This window comes from Pristiophorus japonicus, chromosome 16 (genome assembly GCF_044704955.1).
Source record: "Pristiophorus japonicus isolate sPriJap1 chromosome 16, sPriJap1.hap1, whole genome shotgun sequence".
Classification (NCBI taxonomy): Eukaryota; Metazoa; Chordata; class Chondrichthyes; family Pristiophoridae; genus Pristiophorus; species Pristiophorus japonicus.
Genome location: NC_091992.1, coordinates 69,615,528 through 69,630,085, shown reverse-complemented (window position 1 = coordinate 69,630,085; position 14,558 = coordinate 69,615,528). Strand labels below are relative to the sequence as shown.

Sequence of the window (14,558 nt, the reverse complement as noted above, 5' to 3'; positions counted from 1 at the left end):
CGATTTCCCTCTTCCAGGGCTAGGCTGCTGAAGCCAGTTGTAGCCTGCCCACCAGCGATTGGCTCGTGCAGCATAAACTGCTTCATTATTTAAACATGTACTAAACAACAGCCATTTATAAGACTAATGGCATTATGGCAAAAGTCTTACCTTTATTGAAGAACATGGAGGCCATCTGACCCATTTCTATTCGTTCCACAATGTCAAAGGCATCAAACGTACTGGCTCTTTCTAGGCATTAAAAACCAGGCAATATAATTGTTAGCGTGCAGACTGAAATAGTGGAAAATCAGTTGTAATGTTTAGAACAATTTAAATATCTTGCAAATCAATGGCCAAACCAAGAGTCAGATTCTCACGTTGTTTAATCTCATTAGTCTGCACATTGAAACCTTGAAACAAAGCCTGCAGATCAAAGCTTCGCCAGTGCTCCACCATCTGAGGTGCACAGTGGGAAGTCCCTGGAACATGGTTTGCCCAGACTCACGCTTACAGGGCAGGGCCCAGAAACTAACCAGGGAATGGAGGAAACCAGCTGATGACTTGAACACAGGGGGTACATGCTGTGGAAGTGGGGAGAAGTGCAGGATACAACGCCAGGGCTCAGTGATGGGTCTACCACTGTTTCTTGGATTCACAAGTTCCGTGCATACTGGTGAACGTGCAACTGATGCCATACTGAGGGAGTTCAATCGGAGTAAGCTCCTATGGACTTATAAAAAATAACCTCAGTATGTAAGTAGGTAAACTGCTGAGCAAGATTCAGACCATTGTTCAGCTGACTCAGCTCTTTCTCCCTTTCCCATCAAGCCAAACCATCTTCCCCAAATTCCCTTGCCCAAGCCCTGAACCTACATCTGCTCTCCCATCTTCCCCATGCCTTCTCCAAGCTTATCTTATCCTGCTCCAATGAACTGATTCCCACTAAATTGATCAGCCAACTTTCCTTCCTGGTTCCCAGGTCAACTAACATTGTAAAGAAAGGAAGAACTTGCATTTATATAGCACCTTTCACGACCTCAGGATGTCCCAAAGCACTTCACAGCCAATCACTTTTGATGTGCAGTCACTGTTTTAATGCGAGAAACACAGCAGCCAATTTGTGCACAGCAAGCTCCCACAAACAGCATGAAACAAACAACCAGATAGTCTTTTTTTTTTTTAATGTTGGTTGAGGGATAAATATTGACCATGATACTGGGGGAACTCCCCTGCTCTTCCTCAAATAATGCCATGGGATCTTTTATATTCACCCGAGTGGGGAATCCAGGCCTCAAGTTCATCCAGAAGACAGCACCTCACAGTGCAGCACTCCCTCAATGCCAGAATTATTCCAGAGGAGGAAAGCCTCAACTCAAGCAACCTTACTATTTCTTGATCACTGCAGGCTTTATGTAATTTGGGCAATGTTACTTCTGTAAGCATTAGCTCGTAAAAACATGCCATTTTCAAATTATTTTAGTAATTGTTTTGCACTGAAAGCTAAAGCTGCTCACAAGAAGGTTGCCTCAATACTTACGCACAGAGAGAATGGGTCTGGTCTCTGACCGCTCATAACCATCCCGCACTGCAATCTCATCCTTGTCATCATCATCATAGGAATCTGAAGAGGCATCACTGTCATCCACCTTTAATGCAAAAACAGAACAAGACTGGTGAGCACTTCTTGTGGCTGCAAAACGTACAATAAGCTGGGATCTGCCCTAGGCTAGGACCTTCAGCCGCTGCTCATGGAAACTTGTGGGCCGGGAGCCACAGAAACTCCATCGCCTCCTGACATTGAACACCCTGCTTTTACCCAGACACCAACTCATCCCCACAGTGGCTCAATCGGAACAAGTGAATCACAGGAACGTTCCACAGCGCTAAGCTCACAGACACTAGTTTCGTAAAACAAACGTACACCATTTAAAACTTTATACCCATGCTCACAGCAACTTCTCAGATTGGTTGAATGAACAAGTCCCAGGAAAGGAAGTGCCATTGATTCCCAAGATGCTTACCTTCACACTGCAGTGCAGTACTGAAGGACGGTTACTGAGGTGCCCTGGCCAATAGTTACCTCTCAACCAACATCACAAACACATTCACTGATGACCATATTGTTGTTTGTGGGAGCTTGCTGTGCGCAAATTGGCTGCCGTGTTTCTGCCATTGCAACAGTGACCACACGAAGTGCTTCATTGGCTGGAAAACTTTGGGATGCTATATAAATGCAAATCTCTCTTTCTTTGCTTTGTAGTTTGCCTAAGCAGTGATCATATGCTTTCAATGAATGTGCAATGAACTCTCCCAGATCAGTTCGTGACTACCAGTGCAGACCCTGACAGAGTTACTTGTCCCTATACATATTACCCTAGATTTATCCACAAGCTACATCTACCAGATTACAAACAATGTTAAGAGTCAGGTCAAGCCTCTCTGAAGAAAATCTTCCAACTAGTTACCTGTTAACATTGCCCCGTCATTAGTCAATTCGTGTAAACCAGGGCTCTTAATTCTCCAAAGTTTACGGAGGAATTTAGCATTTACATAGCACTCAAGGTCATTCCTCAGTTTTTGCTAGGAGAACAAAAGACAGACAGCACAAGAAAATATATTCACACAGCGAGCATGGGACACACATACGGGGGGGGAAAAAAGACATGTGGGTAGGATTCTTAATGAATACTTTGCATCCATTTTCACAAAAGAGAGGGGCGATTCCGGCTTTGTAATGAGGGAGGAGTTTGGAATATTAGACGAGATAAATGTAGAGAGAGGAAGTATTAAGGGGCTGAGCAGCTTTGAAAGTGGATAAATCCCCAGGCGAAATGTATCCCATGCTGTTGAGAAGCAAAAGAGGAAATAGCAGAGGCTCTGACCATCATTTTCCAATCCTCTCTGGCTACAAGTGCGGTGCCAGAGGACTGGAGGACTGCTAATGTGGTACCATTGTTAATAAGGGAGGAAGGGATAGACTGAGTAATTACAGGCCAGTCAGCCTAACAACAGTGGTGGAAAAATTATTGGAAAAATCCTGAGTGACGGGATAAATTTTAATTTGGAAAGACATGCATTAATCAAGGACAGTCAGCATGGATGTGTTAAGGGAAGGTCGTGTCTGACTAACTTGATTAAATTTTGAGAGGAGGTAACAAGGAGAGTCGATGAGGGCAGTGTGTATGATGTAGTGTATATGGATTTCAGTAAAGCTTTTGATAAGGTCCCACATGGCAGACGGGTCATGAAAGTAAAAGCCCATGGGATCCAGGACAAAGTGGCAAGTTGGATCCAAAATTGGCTTAGAGGTAGGAAGCAAAGGGTAATGGTTGATGGGTGTTTTTGTGCCTGAAAGGCTGTATGCCGTGGGGTTCCGCAGGGCTCAGTGCTGGGTCCCTTGCTTTTTGTGGTATATATCAATGACTTGGACTTAAATGTTGGGGTATGACTGTGTGGATGATAAGAAAAAAGCTGCGGACTGCAGGAAGATATCAATGTATTGGTCAGGTGGGCCGAACAGTAGCAAATGGAATTTAAGCCGGAGAAGTGTGAGGTAATGCACGTGAGGAGGGCTAACAAGGCAAGGGAACACACATTAAATGGTATGACACTGAAAAGTGTAGAGGAACAAAGGGACCTTGGAGTGCAGGTCCAGAGATCCCTAAAAGTAGCAGGCCAGGTAGTTACGAAGGTATATGGAATACTTGCCTTTATTAGTCGAGGCATGGATTGCAAGAGCAGGGAGGTATGCTTGAACTGTATAAAACATTAGTTAGGCGACAGCTGGAATACTGTGTACAGTTCTGGTCACCACATTACAGGAAAGATGTGATTGCACTGGAAAGGGTGCAGAGGAGATTTACAAGAATGTTGCCTGGACTGGAGAATTTTGACTATGAGGAAAGATTGGAGATGCTGGGTCTGTTTTCTTTGGAACAGAGAAGGCTGAGGGGAGACCTGATTGAGGTGTATAAAATGATGAGGGGCCTGGATAGAGTGGATAGGAAGGACCTGTTTCCCTTGTCAACAACTGGGGGCATAGATTTAAACTAATTGAGGGGAGGTTTAGAGGAGAAAGCGATACGAGGGGAAATTTCTTCACCTGGGTCTGGAACTCGAGGCAGAAACCCTTACCACATGTAAAAAATATTTGGATGTGCACTTGAAGTGATGTGACCTACATGGCTAGGGGACCAAGAGCTCGAAAGTGGGACTGGGCTGGATAGCTCTTGGTCAGCCAGCGCTAAAACGATGGGTCAAAATGGCCTCCTTCCGTACTGTAAATTTCTATGACTCAATGAAGGGTGAGGGCAAATGAGGGAAAGCAGGAGGGAAAGCAGGAGGGAAAGCAGGAGGGAAAGCGAGAGAGGTTGAGAAACATCATGCACAAGAGTAACAGAGACTGGAGGTACTGGGACCATTTCCATTTAGCAGAGAAATTGAGAAGCTGCAAGAGGTTTTTAAAATTATATTTTCTCTAATTGTAGCGTCAATGACAGATGTCGCCAATTTAGAACAACCACGAGTGAGTGGAGAGGTGAGGAGACATTTCCTTGTGGAGGAGTTACTGGAGTATTTGCCACAGTGCAGGTCGAGGCATTGCACCGTTCAAGAGAAAGATTGGATCAATATTTGGAGCTGATGATCCAGGGCTATGGGAAGTTTCAGGCAGTGGGATTAACCTTGAATTGCTCGAGCAGAGTCGGCACAGACACGATGGGGTAAATGGCCTCCTCCCTTACAGTAAGCTTCAATGATTGAGTATGGTTGAGAATTTCTCCCGACCCCACACTTCATCACAGAATATATCCGCTAACCTCGGACTGGAAAGCAGTTTGAAAGTTACTTGTCTGCCAAATAGAGAAGCAAGTTTTGCTGATTCATCCTCATTACATTTAATTTTCACTGAAAACGTTAAACAAGTCAATACAAATGACGGGGTACAATCTGTACTGATTACATTATTTCAACAGACAAGGGGTGTGGTTATTTCATCTTTTGGCACGGTTGATGAGTCGGCATAGCAATAATATTATTGTTCTGCATCTCATTGATAAATTACCACCTCAATAAATGAGGCAGAAATTCTTTTCACAATGTCCATTTAGAGTGAATAGGCTTTGTACGTTAGTGGATGAGGTACATTTATTTAAGAAAGTACCTAAAATAGGGCAGCTTTCAAATCTGGGCATAGACTGGATTTTAGTTTGGCTCCACTAGCACTGAAGAATACATTTGTGTCGATCAAGGTCAGTCGCCCTGCAGCCATCCTCCCTTTTCAGAGACCCATTTACATTGTTCCCTCCTGGTTTAAATGGAACAGAATGGTGTGGTAGAGATTGCGCTTTGGGCACAGTCGGCAGTCGGGCACAAATTGCCCTTATATTCCAAACTGAATGTTTTACTGCAGTTTCTGCTCAAACTCATTTGCATATCACCGAAAGTATAATCCTCTGCGAACTCACGCAATCCGGCAGTGTTTTGGACCAGTTTTTCAAATTCTTTTTGCATTAAAAATTAGTGTGAGATATATTTAAGAGTGGTAACCTGGTGCAGTTTTATTAATACAGCTGAAAATGGGCTGATCACAAAAATAAGTGTTTTTAAATCAGTGTCTAGTCCTCCTGTGATTTTAAATAACTGAAAATGACAAAAATAAACCTACAGAACCATTTACTAGTTTCATTGGTGTACAGTAGTCACTTATTAAATTATTTAATGTTTAAAAGCTTTTATAAGGTGCACATTGGTGTCCTTGCGCCTAAAATAAAAAGCTGAATTTTAAGAGCCTCTTCGAAGGCCTGCAGCGGGCGCCATTAGCGGACACTCAGCCTGGTGTGGGCAGTTTGGAAAATGGAATTTGTACAAAACTAGGAACATTCAATACGAAGTATTTCAAGAATTCTTAACAGATTAAAGCACATCACATGGATCTCACCAAGTTCTTCCAAAGGTACCCTGACTTTACATTTTGACTTAAGTTTAATCAAGACTTTCCAGTACATCCAACTTCCATCTTCCAATAATGTTTTCACACACAGCTTGAGCACTCTTTAAAGTTCCTGCCAAACAAGCTTAAAAGAACCATAACCTCATTGAGTTACCAACACTTATGCATCAACTGACTGGTCTCATTGAAGCAGAGCTTTTAAAAAAGGTAGAGATTGTAATTCTGGAGTTCTGCGAATAGTCTTCGTTCTCGCTGAGAATAACTGTTCCTCATGTCATCGGCAGGTCATTATTTACCAAGGTGCTTTAATTGAAGCTCAAGACTACAAAGAGAATTGACAAAGTTGATCCAGGTAAACTTAATTGCCCGAATCAGGGACCAGAGTTATAAAATCACATGGGGTCAAGTTTCAGCCGGAGTTGCTCCTATTTTTTTTGAGCAACTAGTTTAGAATGGAGCATCTTAGAAATTGCAAATCTCGGCATTTAGTTTGCTGCAGTTCTAGTGAGTTAGAATAGTTTCATTTTAGAACAGATTTTTTTTTCCAAAAGGGGGCGTATCCAGCCACTTATGCTTGTTTTGCAAGTTTAGGCAGTGAAAACTTACTCCATTCTAAGTTAGTTTGGAGTAAGTGTAGATTTTGTATGCTCAGAAAAACCTTGCCTACACTTAGAAATCAGGCGTAGGGAACGAGAGATGGGGGGGGCGGAAGTTTACAAACATTAAACACTTCACTTTTAAAAATAAAGAGCCATCAATAATGATAAATACATCAATAAATCAACAAATAAATCAATCAAAAAAATTTTTTTTTTAATTAAAAAAAAATCAATAAATAAAAAATTACATTTCTACTCACCTACTGCAGCACCGGGAGCGCCCCCCTCCCCCCCCCCAATGTGTGTGTCTCGGTCTCTGTCGGTGAGGCGTTTGAGGGGACAGGGAAGACAGGAGAGGGGGAGTAGAGATGGAGGGGGGGAGAGGGGAAGAGGTGAGAGTTGGGGGGGAAGGAAGGAAAGAGATTGGAGAGAGAGAGAGAGAGAGAGAGAGAGAGAGAGAGAGAGAGAGAGAGAGAGAGAGAGAGAGAGAGAGAGAGAGAGAGAGAGAGAAAAGAGCTGGATGGATGGAGAGGGGGGGAGGTGGAGAGAGCTGACCGGGAGGGAAGTCCGACTCCCGATCTTCAATGCCCGGGGAGCCCATTCAGCCAGGGCTCGGGGCGGTATGCTTCGAGCCCCTCCCATGAAGCGTCGCAGAGATTCGGCCGCCTGGAGCTACTGCACATGCTCGCACACTCTAGCGCACATGTGCAGAGGTCCCTGCACTGTTTTCAGCGCCGGGACCTGGCTCCGCCCCCGCCCCCTTGTGCTGCGCCACGCTGAGGCCGAAGACGTCCTGAGGAGTGGGGAGAATCACAAGGTAAGTTTTCGGCGCCCTTTTTATTCCACAAAGTCCCTGCACCTTATGGATGTGTGCCGTTTTTACAGAGGGTGGAAACTTGGGCCCATAGAACTTATAGTGAGAACTTTTCCAAGTGGGACTGGATCTGTGGAACAAATCATCAGGAAAAGCAAGTGACGTGGGCAGAATCAATGGCCTCTAATAGATCTCATTTGGCTCAATAGGCAGCGCTCTCCAAGGCAGAAGGTAACCAGTTTAAGCCCACATTCTAGAACCTGAGCACAATTGATGTTGATGCTCTAGTGCATCAATGAGGGAGTTCTGCAATGTCGAACGGGTTGTCTTTCAGATGAAAAGTCATCCAAGGCCCCCGTCTGCTCGAGGCACCATCCTCCAAGGCACGAATTGAAGGGCAGGTAGTGCTCCCAGTGTCCTGGGCAACTTTGCTTCCATATCCATAGTGAAAGTACAAATTGTATTCATTGGTCTGTTGAGAGATGTTAACACTGCAGAATAATTGTCACGTTTGTCCACATACGTCACAACCCTTCGAAGTAATTCCTTGTGTGTGAAACAAAGATGTTTTAACATAAGACAATGTAGAAATGCAAGCATTATTACAATGAGCATGAGCAGGTAGGCAAGGTGAAGTGGCAGGATTGCTTTGCCCATTATAACAACTTGTATTTATAACATAAGAAATAGGAACAGGAGAAGGCCATAGGGCCCCTCGAGCCTGTTCCGCCATTCAATAAGATCATGGCTGATCCGATCATGGACTCAGGTCCACTTCCCCGCACACTCCCCATAACCCCTTATCGTTTCTGTCTTAAATTTATTCAATGACCCAGCTTCCACAGCTCTCTGAGGCAGCAAATTCCACAGGTTTTCAACCCTCAGAAAAAATTTCTCCTTATCTCAGTTTTAAATGAGCGGCCCCTTATTCTAAGATCATGCCCTCTAGTTCTAGTCTGCCCTATCGGTGGAAACATCCTCTCTGCATCCACCTCGTCAAGCCCCCTCATAATCTTATACATTTCGATAAGATCACCTCTCATTCTTCTGAATTCCAATGAGTAGAGGCCCAACCTACTCAACCTTTCCTCATGTCAACCCCCTCATCCCCAGAATCAACCTCGTAAACCTTCTCTGCACTGCCTCCAAAGTAAGTATATCCTTTCATAAATATGGAAACCAAAACTGCATGCAGTATTCCAGGTGTGGCCTCAACAATACCTTATATAGCTGCAGCAGGACTTCCCTGCTTTTATACTCCATCCACTTTGCAATAAAGGCCAAGATTCCATTGGCCTTCCTGATCACCTGCTGTACCTGCATACTATCCTCCTGTGTTCATGCACAAGTACCTCCAGGTCCCGCTGTACTGCAGCACTTTGCAATCTTTCTCCATTTAAATAATAACTTGCTCTTGATTTTTTTCTGCCAAAGTGCATGACCTCACACTTTCCAACATTATATTCCATCTGCCAAATTTTTGCTCACTCTCAACCTGTCTATGTCCTTTTGCAGATTTTGTGTCCTATTCACACATTGCTTTTCCTCCCATCTTTGTATTGTCAGCAAACTTGGCTACATTACACTCAGTCCCTTCTTCTAAGTCGTTAATATAGATTGTAAATAGTTAGGGTCCCAGCACTGATCCCTGCGACACCCCACTAGTTACTGGTTGCCAACCAGAGAATGAACATTTATCCCGACTCTCTGTTTTCTGTTAGTTGGCCAATCCTCTATCCATGCTAATATATTACCCCCAACCCAGTGAACTTTTATCTTGTGCAGTAACCTTTTATGTGGCACCTTGTCAAATGCCTTCTGGAAGTCCAAATACACCACATCCACTGGTTCCCCTTTATCCACCCTGTTCATTACATCCTCAAAGAACTCCAGCAAATTTGTCAAACATGACTTCCCCTTCATAAATCCATGCTGACTCTGCTTGACCAAATTTTGCTTTTCCAATTTATATAGCGCCTTTAACGTAGTAAAACGTCACAATTTCACATTAGGACAGGTGACCAAAAGCTTGGTCAAAGAGGCAGGTTTCTAAGGAGGAGAGGTGTAAAGAGATTTAGAGAGAATTCCAGAGCTTAGGGCCTCAGCAACTAAAGGCATGGCTGCCAATGGTGGAGTGAAGAAAATCAGGGACGCACAAGAGGCCAGAATTGGAGGAGCGCAACAATCTTAGAGGGTTGTAGGATTGGAGGAGGTTACAGAGATAGGGAGGAGATTTGAAAACAAGAATGAGAATTTTAAAATCGAGCCATTTCCGGACCGGGAGCCAATGTAGGTCACTGAGCAGAGGGGTGATGGGTGAACGGGACTTGGTGCGAGTTAGGGTATCAGCAGCAGAGTTTTGGATGAGCTCAAGTTTATGGAGGGTGGAAGATGGGATGCCAGCCAGGAGAGCATTGGTACAGTCAAGTCTCGAACCTCTCATTTCTGGTTTCATCCTGATAAATCTTTTTTGCACCTTCTCCAGTGCATCTATATGATTTTTATAATATGGAGACCTGAACTGTGCACAGTGCTCCAAGTGTGGTCTAACCAAGGTTCGATACAATTTTAACACAACTTCAACATCTTGTATTTATATAACGCCTTTAATGCATGGCAGATGCAATATGATGTGGATAAATGTGAGGTTATCTACTTTGGTGGCAAAAACATGAAGGCAGAATAATATCTGAATGGCGGCAGATTAGGAAAAGGGGAGGTGCAACGAGACCTGGGTGTCATGGTACATCAGTCATTGAAAGTTGGCATGCAGGTACAGCAGGCGGCAAATGGCATGTTGGCCTTCATAGCTAGGAGATTTGAGTATAGGAGCAGGGAGGGCTTGCTACAGTTATACAGGGCCTTGGTGAGGCCTCACCTGGAATACTGTGTTCAGTTTTGGTCTCCTAATCGGAGGAAGGACATTCTTGCTATTGAGGGAGTACAGCAAAGGTTCACCAGACTGATTCCGGGATGGCAGGACTGACATATGAGGAGAGACTGGATCGACTGGGCCTGTATTCACTAGAGTTAAGAATGAGAGGGGATCTCATAGAAACAAAAAATTCTGACGGGACTGGACAGGTTAGGTTAGGTGCAGGAAGAATGTTCCCGATGTTGGACAAGTCCAGAACAAGGGATCACAGTCTAAGGATAAGGGGTAAGCCACTTAGGACTGAGATGAGGAGAAACTTCTTCACTCAGAATTGTTAACTTCTGGAATTCTCTAAGGCAGAGTTGTTGAGGTCAGTTCGTTAGATATATTCAAGAGGGTGTTAGATATGGCCCTTATGGCTAAAGGGATCTAGGGGTCTGGAGAGAAAGCAGGAAAGGGGTACTGAGGGGTGAATGATCAGCCATGATCTTATTGAATGGTGGTGCAGGCTCAAAAGGCCGAATGGCCTACTCCTGCACCTATTTTCTATGTTTCTATATTTCTACAGCAGTGTTAAGGCAAAAGATAAATTTGGCACCGAGCCACAAAAGAAGAAATTAGGGCAGATGACCAAAAGCTTGGTTAAAGAGGTAGGTTTTAAGGAGTGTCTTAAAGGAGGAAAGAGAGGTCGAGGTAGAAAGGTTTAGGGAGGCCAAACAGCTGAAGGCACGGCCACCAATGACTGAGCAGTTATAATGAGGGATGTTCAAGAGGCCAGAATTTGAGGAGCGCAGACATCTTGTGGGGTTGTGAGGCTGAAAAAGATGAGAGAGATAGGGAGGGGCGAGGCCATGGAGTGATTTGTAAACAAGGATGAGAATTTTTTTTTTTTATTAAATCGAGGCATTGTTTAACCGGGAGCCAATGGAGGTCAGAAAGCAGAGCGATGGGTGATCGGGACTTGGTGCGGGTTACTACATGGGCTGCTGAGTTTTGGATGACCTCAAGTTTACGTAGAGTAGAATGTGGGAGGCCAGTCAGGAGTGAGTTGGAGTAGTCAAGTCTAGAGATAACAAAGGCATGAATGAGGGTTTCAGCAGAAGAGCTGAGGCAGGGGCAGAGCTGGGCAATGTTATAGAGGTGGAAAAAGGCGGTTTTAGTCATGCCGCGGATATGTGGCTGGAAACTCACTTCAGGGTCAAATATGACACCTAAGGTTGTGAACAGTCTGGTTCACCCTCAGGTTGATGCTAGGGAGAGGGATGAGTCAGTGGCTAGGAAATGCAGTTTGTGGCGGGGACCGAAGATAGTGAGGCTAAAATTCCGGCCTCGCAAAAGCCAGTTGTTTTCGGCGCAAGAAAACCGTTTTTTCCAATCTGACAGATTCTCCGCAGGAAGGACATTCGCGTGGCGAGATTGGGCTATTTGCCAACTCTTGCCGAGCGAATGTGCTTAACTCTTGTGCCTGGCAAAAAGCAGGTGCATAACCTTCTTTTACCAGCGTAAAAGTTTCAAAACACAAAAATAAAATGTAAACACATTTTTAGAGTGGGGGGCCCTGACCCTTAAGGCAAGTTTACTTGGGACCTTATTAAAAGACAAAAAAGAAATCCAATAAATATATATTTTTTATCATCATCATCATAGGCAGTCCCTCGGAATAGAGGAAGACTTGCTTCCACTCAAAGCGAGTTCTCAGGTACAGTCCAATGCTGGAATTACAGTCCGTCACAGGTGGGAGTTCCCATCACTATCAGAGAATAATGTACCGTGATTGGTTGTCCAGTCACATGCGACTCCAGCTTCAACGTGCGAACCTCGAGGACTTGGGTGCACTCCGATGCGCGAGAAGAGAAGGCCTCCCAACGCAATCGAAGGCGCCTCCAGAACCACCAAGTACTTTTGCAAAAAAGCTCTCGGGTCAGAGGCGTTCGTCCGAAGGAAGCCTCGGATCCAAATTTCAGGGCCAATGGTTTCGGTCTTCCCAATATTTAATTGGAGAATATTTCTGCTCATCCAGTGCTGGATGTTGGACAAGCAGTCTGACAATTTAGATACCAAGCAGGAATTGAGAAAAGTGGTGGAGAGGTAGAGCTGGGTGTCATCAGCGTCCATGTGGAAACTAACGCTGTGTTTTCGGATGCCGCCGCCAAGGGGCAGCATATAGATGAGAAATAGGAGGGGGCCAAGGATCGATCCTTGGGAGACACCAGAGGTAACGATGCGGGAGTGGGACGAGAAGCCATTGCAGGAGATTTTCTGGCTACGAATAAGAACGATAGATAAGAATGGGACCAGGCGAGTGCAGTCCCACCCAGCTGGACGATGGAGGAGAGGCATTGGAGGAGGATGGAGTGGTCAACCGTGTTTAAGGCTGCAGATAGGTCCAGAAGGACGGAGGAGGGAAAGTTTACCTTTGTCGCACTCACAAAGGATGTCATTTATTTGTGACTTTGATGAGAGCTGTTTCGGTACTGATGCAGGGGCAAAAACCAGATTGAAGGGATTCAAACACTGAATTCATGCAACGATGGTCACGGATTTGGGAGGCGACAACACGTTCAAGTACTTTGGACAGGAAAGGGAGGTTGGAGACGGAGCAATAGCTAGCAAGCAAAGTGGGGTCAAGGGTTGTTTTTTTTTTGAGAAGGGTGACGACAGCAGATTTGAAGAAGAGGGGGAACAGTACCCTGAGGAGAACCGTTAACAATGTCGGCTAACAAGGGAGCCAAAAATGGAACCTGGGTGGTCTCAAAATAGTCCATGAACTCCTCACACTTGTTCTTGAAGGAGAGTGTGGTGGAGACAGGGGAGAGGGGTTTAAGGAGACGGTTATCAATATAGAATAGTAGTCAAGGATTATTTTTGCAATCCAGAATGATCCTGGAATAGTAGGAACCGATAATGTTGTGTGTTCAAGCCAGATCTGGCAGTGAATGACTAAACCAGTTGTCCGCCACATCCGTTCAAGTCTGCGCCCTTTTGACTCGACAGAGCGAAGATGAGGGTTGTACCAGAGGGAACGGCCAGCGTGGGAGAGAGTAATCTTTTTAATAGGGACTAGGGCATCAAAGGTGGTGGTGAGGGTGTGGTTGAGCAGATCAGCAGCTGCAGAAATGATAGTTAAGAGGGCCAACGGTTGGACAGTTTTAAGTTGATAAGTGCAGTTGTAAGAGAGTTGAGAGTTTTTCTTCCGGGACGGATGTAGAAGGAAGTGGGTTTGGATTGGGGAAAGGGAATGTGGGTGGAGAGCGATACAAGGAAATGATCAGAGATGGCTTTATCTTTAATTGACACGGTCAGAATAGCAAGGCCACGAGAGATTGCAAAGTCAAGGGGGTGGCCATGAAAATGGGTTGAGGAATTTACATGGAGGGAGAGATTAAGGGAAGACAGGAGGGTAGTGAACTCAGAGGAGTGAGAGAGTGATGAATTGAGATGGAGGTTGAAGTCACCGAGGATGAGAAGTTGTTCGGTGCAAAGGCTGAGGGAGGAAAGCAGTGAGGATATATCTGACAACATTTTTATCATACTCAATTGTCTTACTATAATTATTTATTATACTCAAATGTCTTACTTTAATTATATAGGGCTTTAGTGAGACCACACCTAGAGTACAGTGATTATATAGGGCTTTAGAGAGACCCAAGGAAGGATATACTTGCATTAGAGGGAGTGCAACAAAGGTTCACTAGACCGATTCCTGGGATGAGGGGGCTCGCCAATGAGGAGATTGAGTGGAATGGGCCTATATTCGCTGGAGTTTAGATGAATGAGAGGTGATTTCATTGAAATGTATAAAATCCTTAGCATCTATCCTGTCAATCCCTCTGAGAGGTTGTTTCCCCTGGCTGAAGAGTCTAGAACCAGGGTTCACAATCTCAAGATAAAGGGCCATTTAGGACTGAGGAGGAGGAGGAATTTCTTCACAGAGGGTTGTGAATCTTCGGAATTCTCTACCCCAGAGGGCTGTCAGTCGATGAGTATATTCAAGACTGAGATCGATTCAATTTTTGGACTCGAGGGGAATCAAAGGATATGGGGATAGGGTGGGAAGGTGGAGTTGAGGACGATGATCAGCCATGATCTTATTGAATGGCGGAGCAGGCTAGAGGGGCCGAATGGCCGACTCCTGCTCCCAATTCTTATGTTTTGTTCTCCCAGAATTCTTTAATCCAGCTTAAGATTTAGACTGATTTTTTTCATTTTTGAAGTATTGATAGGAAAAAAAAAACAGTAAATGAGATATTCGGGCCAAGAGTCAATTCTCATTAAGTGAATGCTCCAGTACTGAAAATTCTAAGCACAAAATTTCAAAATAGAAAAATGAAGTCCTTT

General features: G+C 44.6%; 1 protein-coding gene across 1 annotated transcript in view; it reads right to left on the bottom strand.

Moving 5' to 3' along the window:
* The window catches only part of tmem104 (transmembrane protein 104), a 300,243-nt gene that overhangs the window by 207,781 nt on the left and 77,904 nt on the right, over window positions 1–14,558 (bottom strand). The window contains exons 5-6 of the mRNA XM_070856816.1: window positions 1,520–1,628; window positions 151–231 (exon numbers count right to left, since the gene is read on the bottom strand). Coding sequence (XP_070712917.1) covers window positions 151–231; window positions 1,520–1,628 — 190 coding nt within the window. The remainder of the gene's footprint in view (window positions 1–150; window positions 232–1,519; window positions 1,629–14,558) is intronic.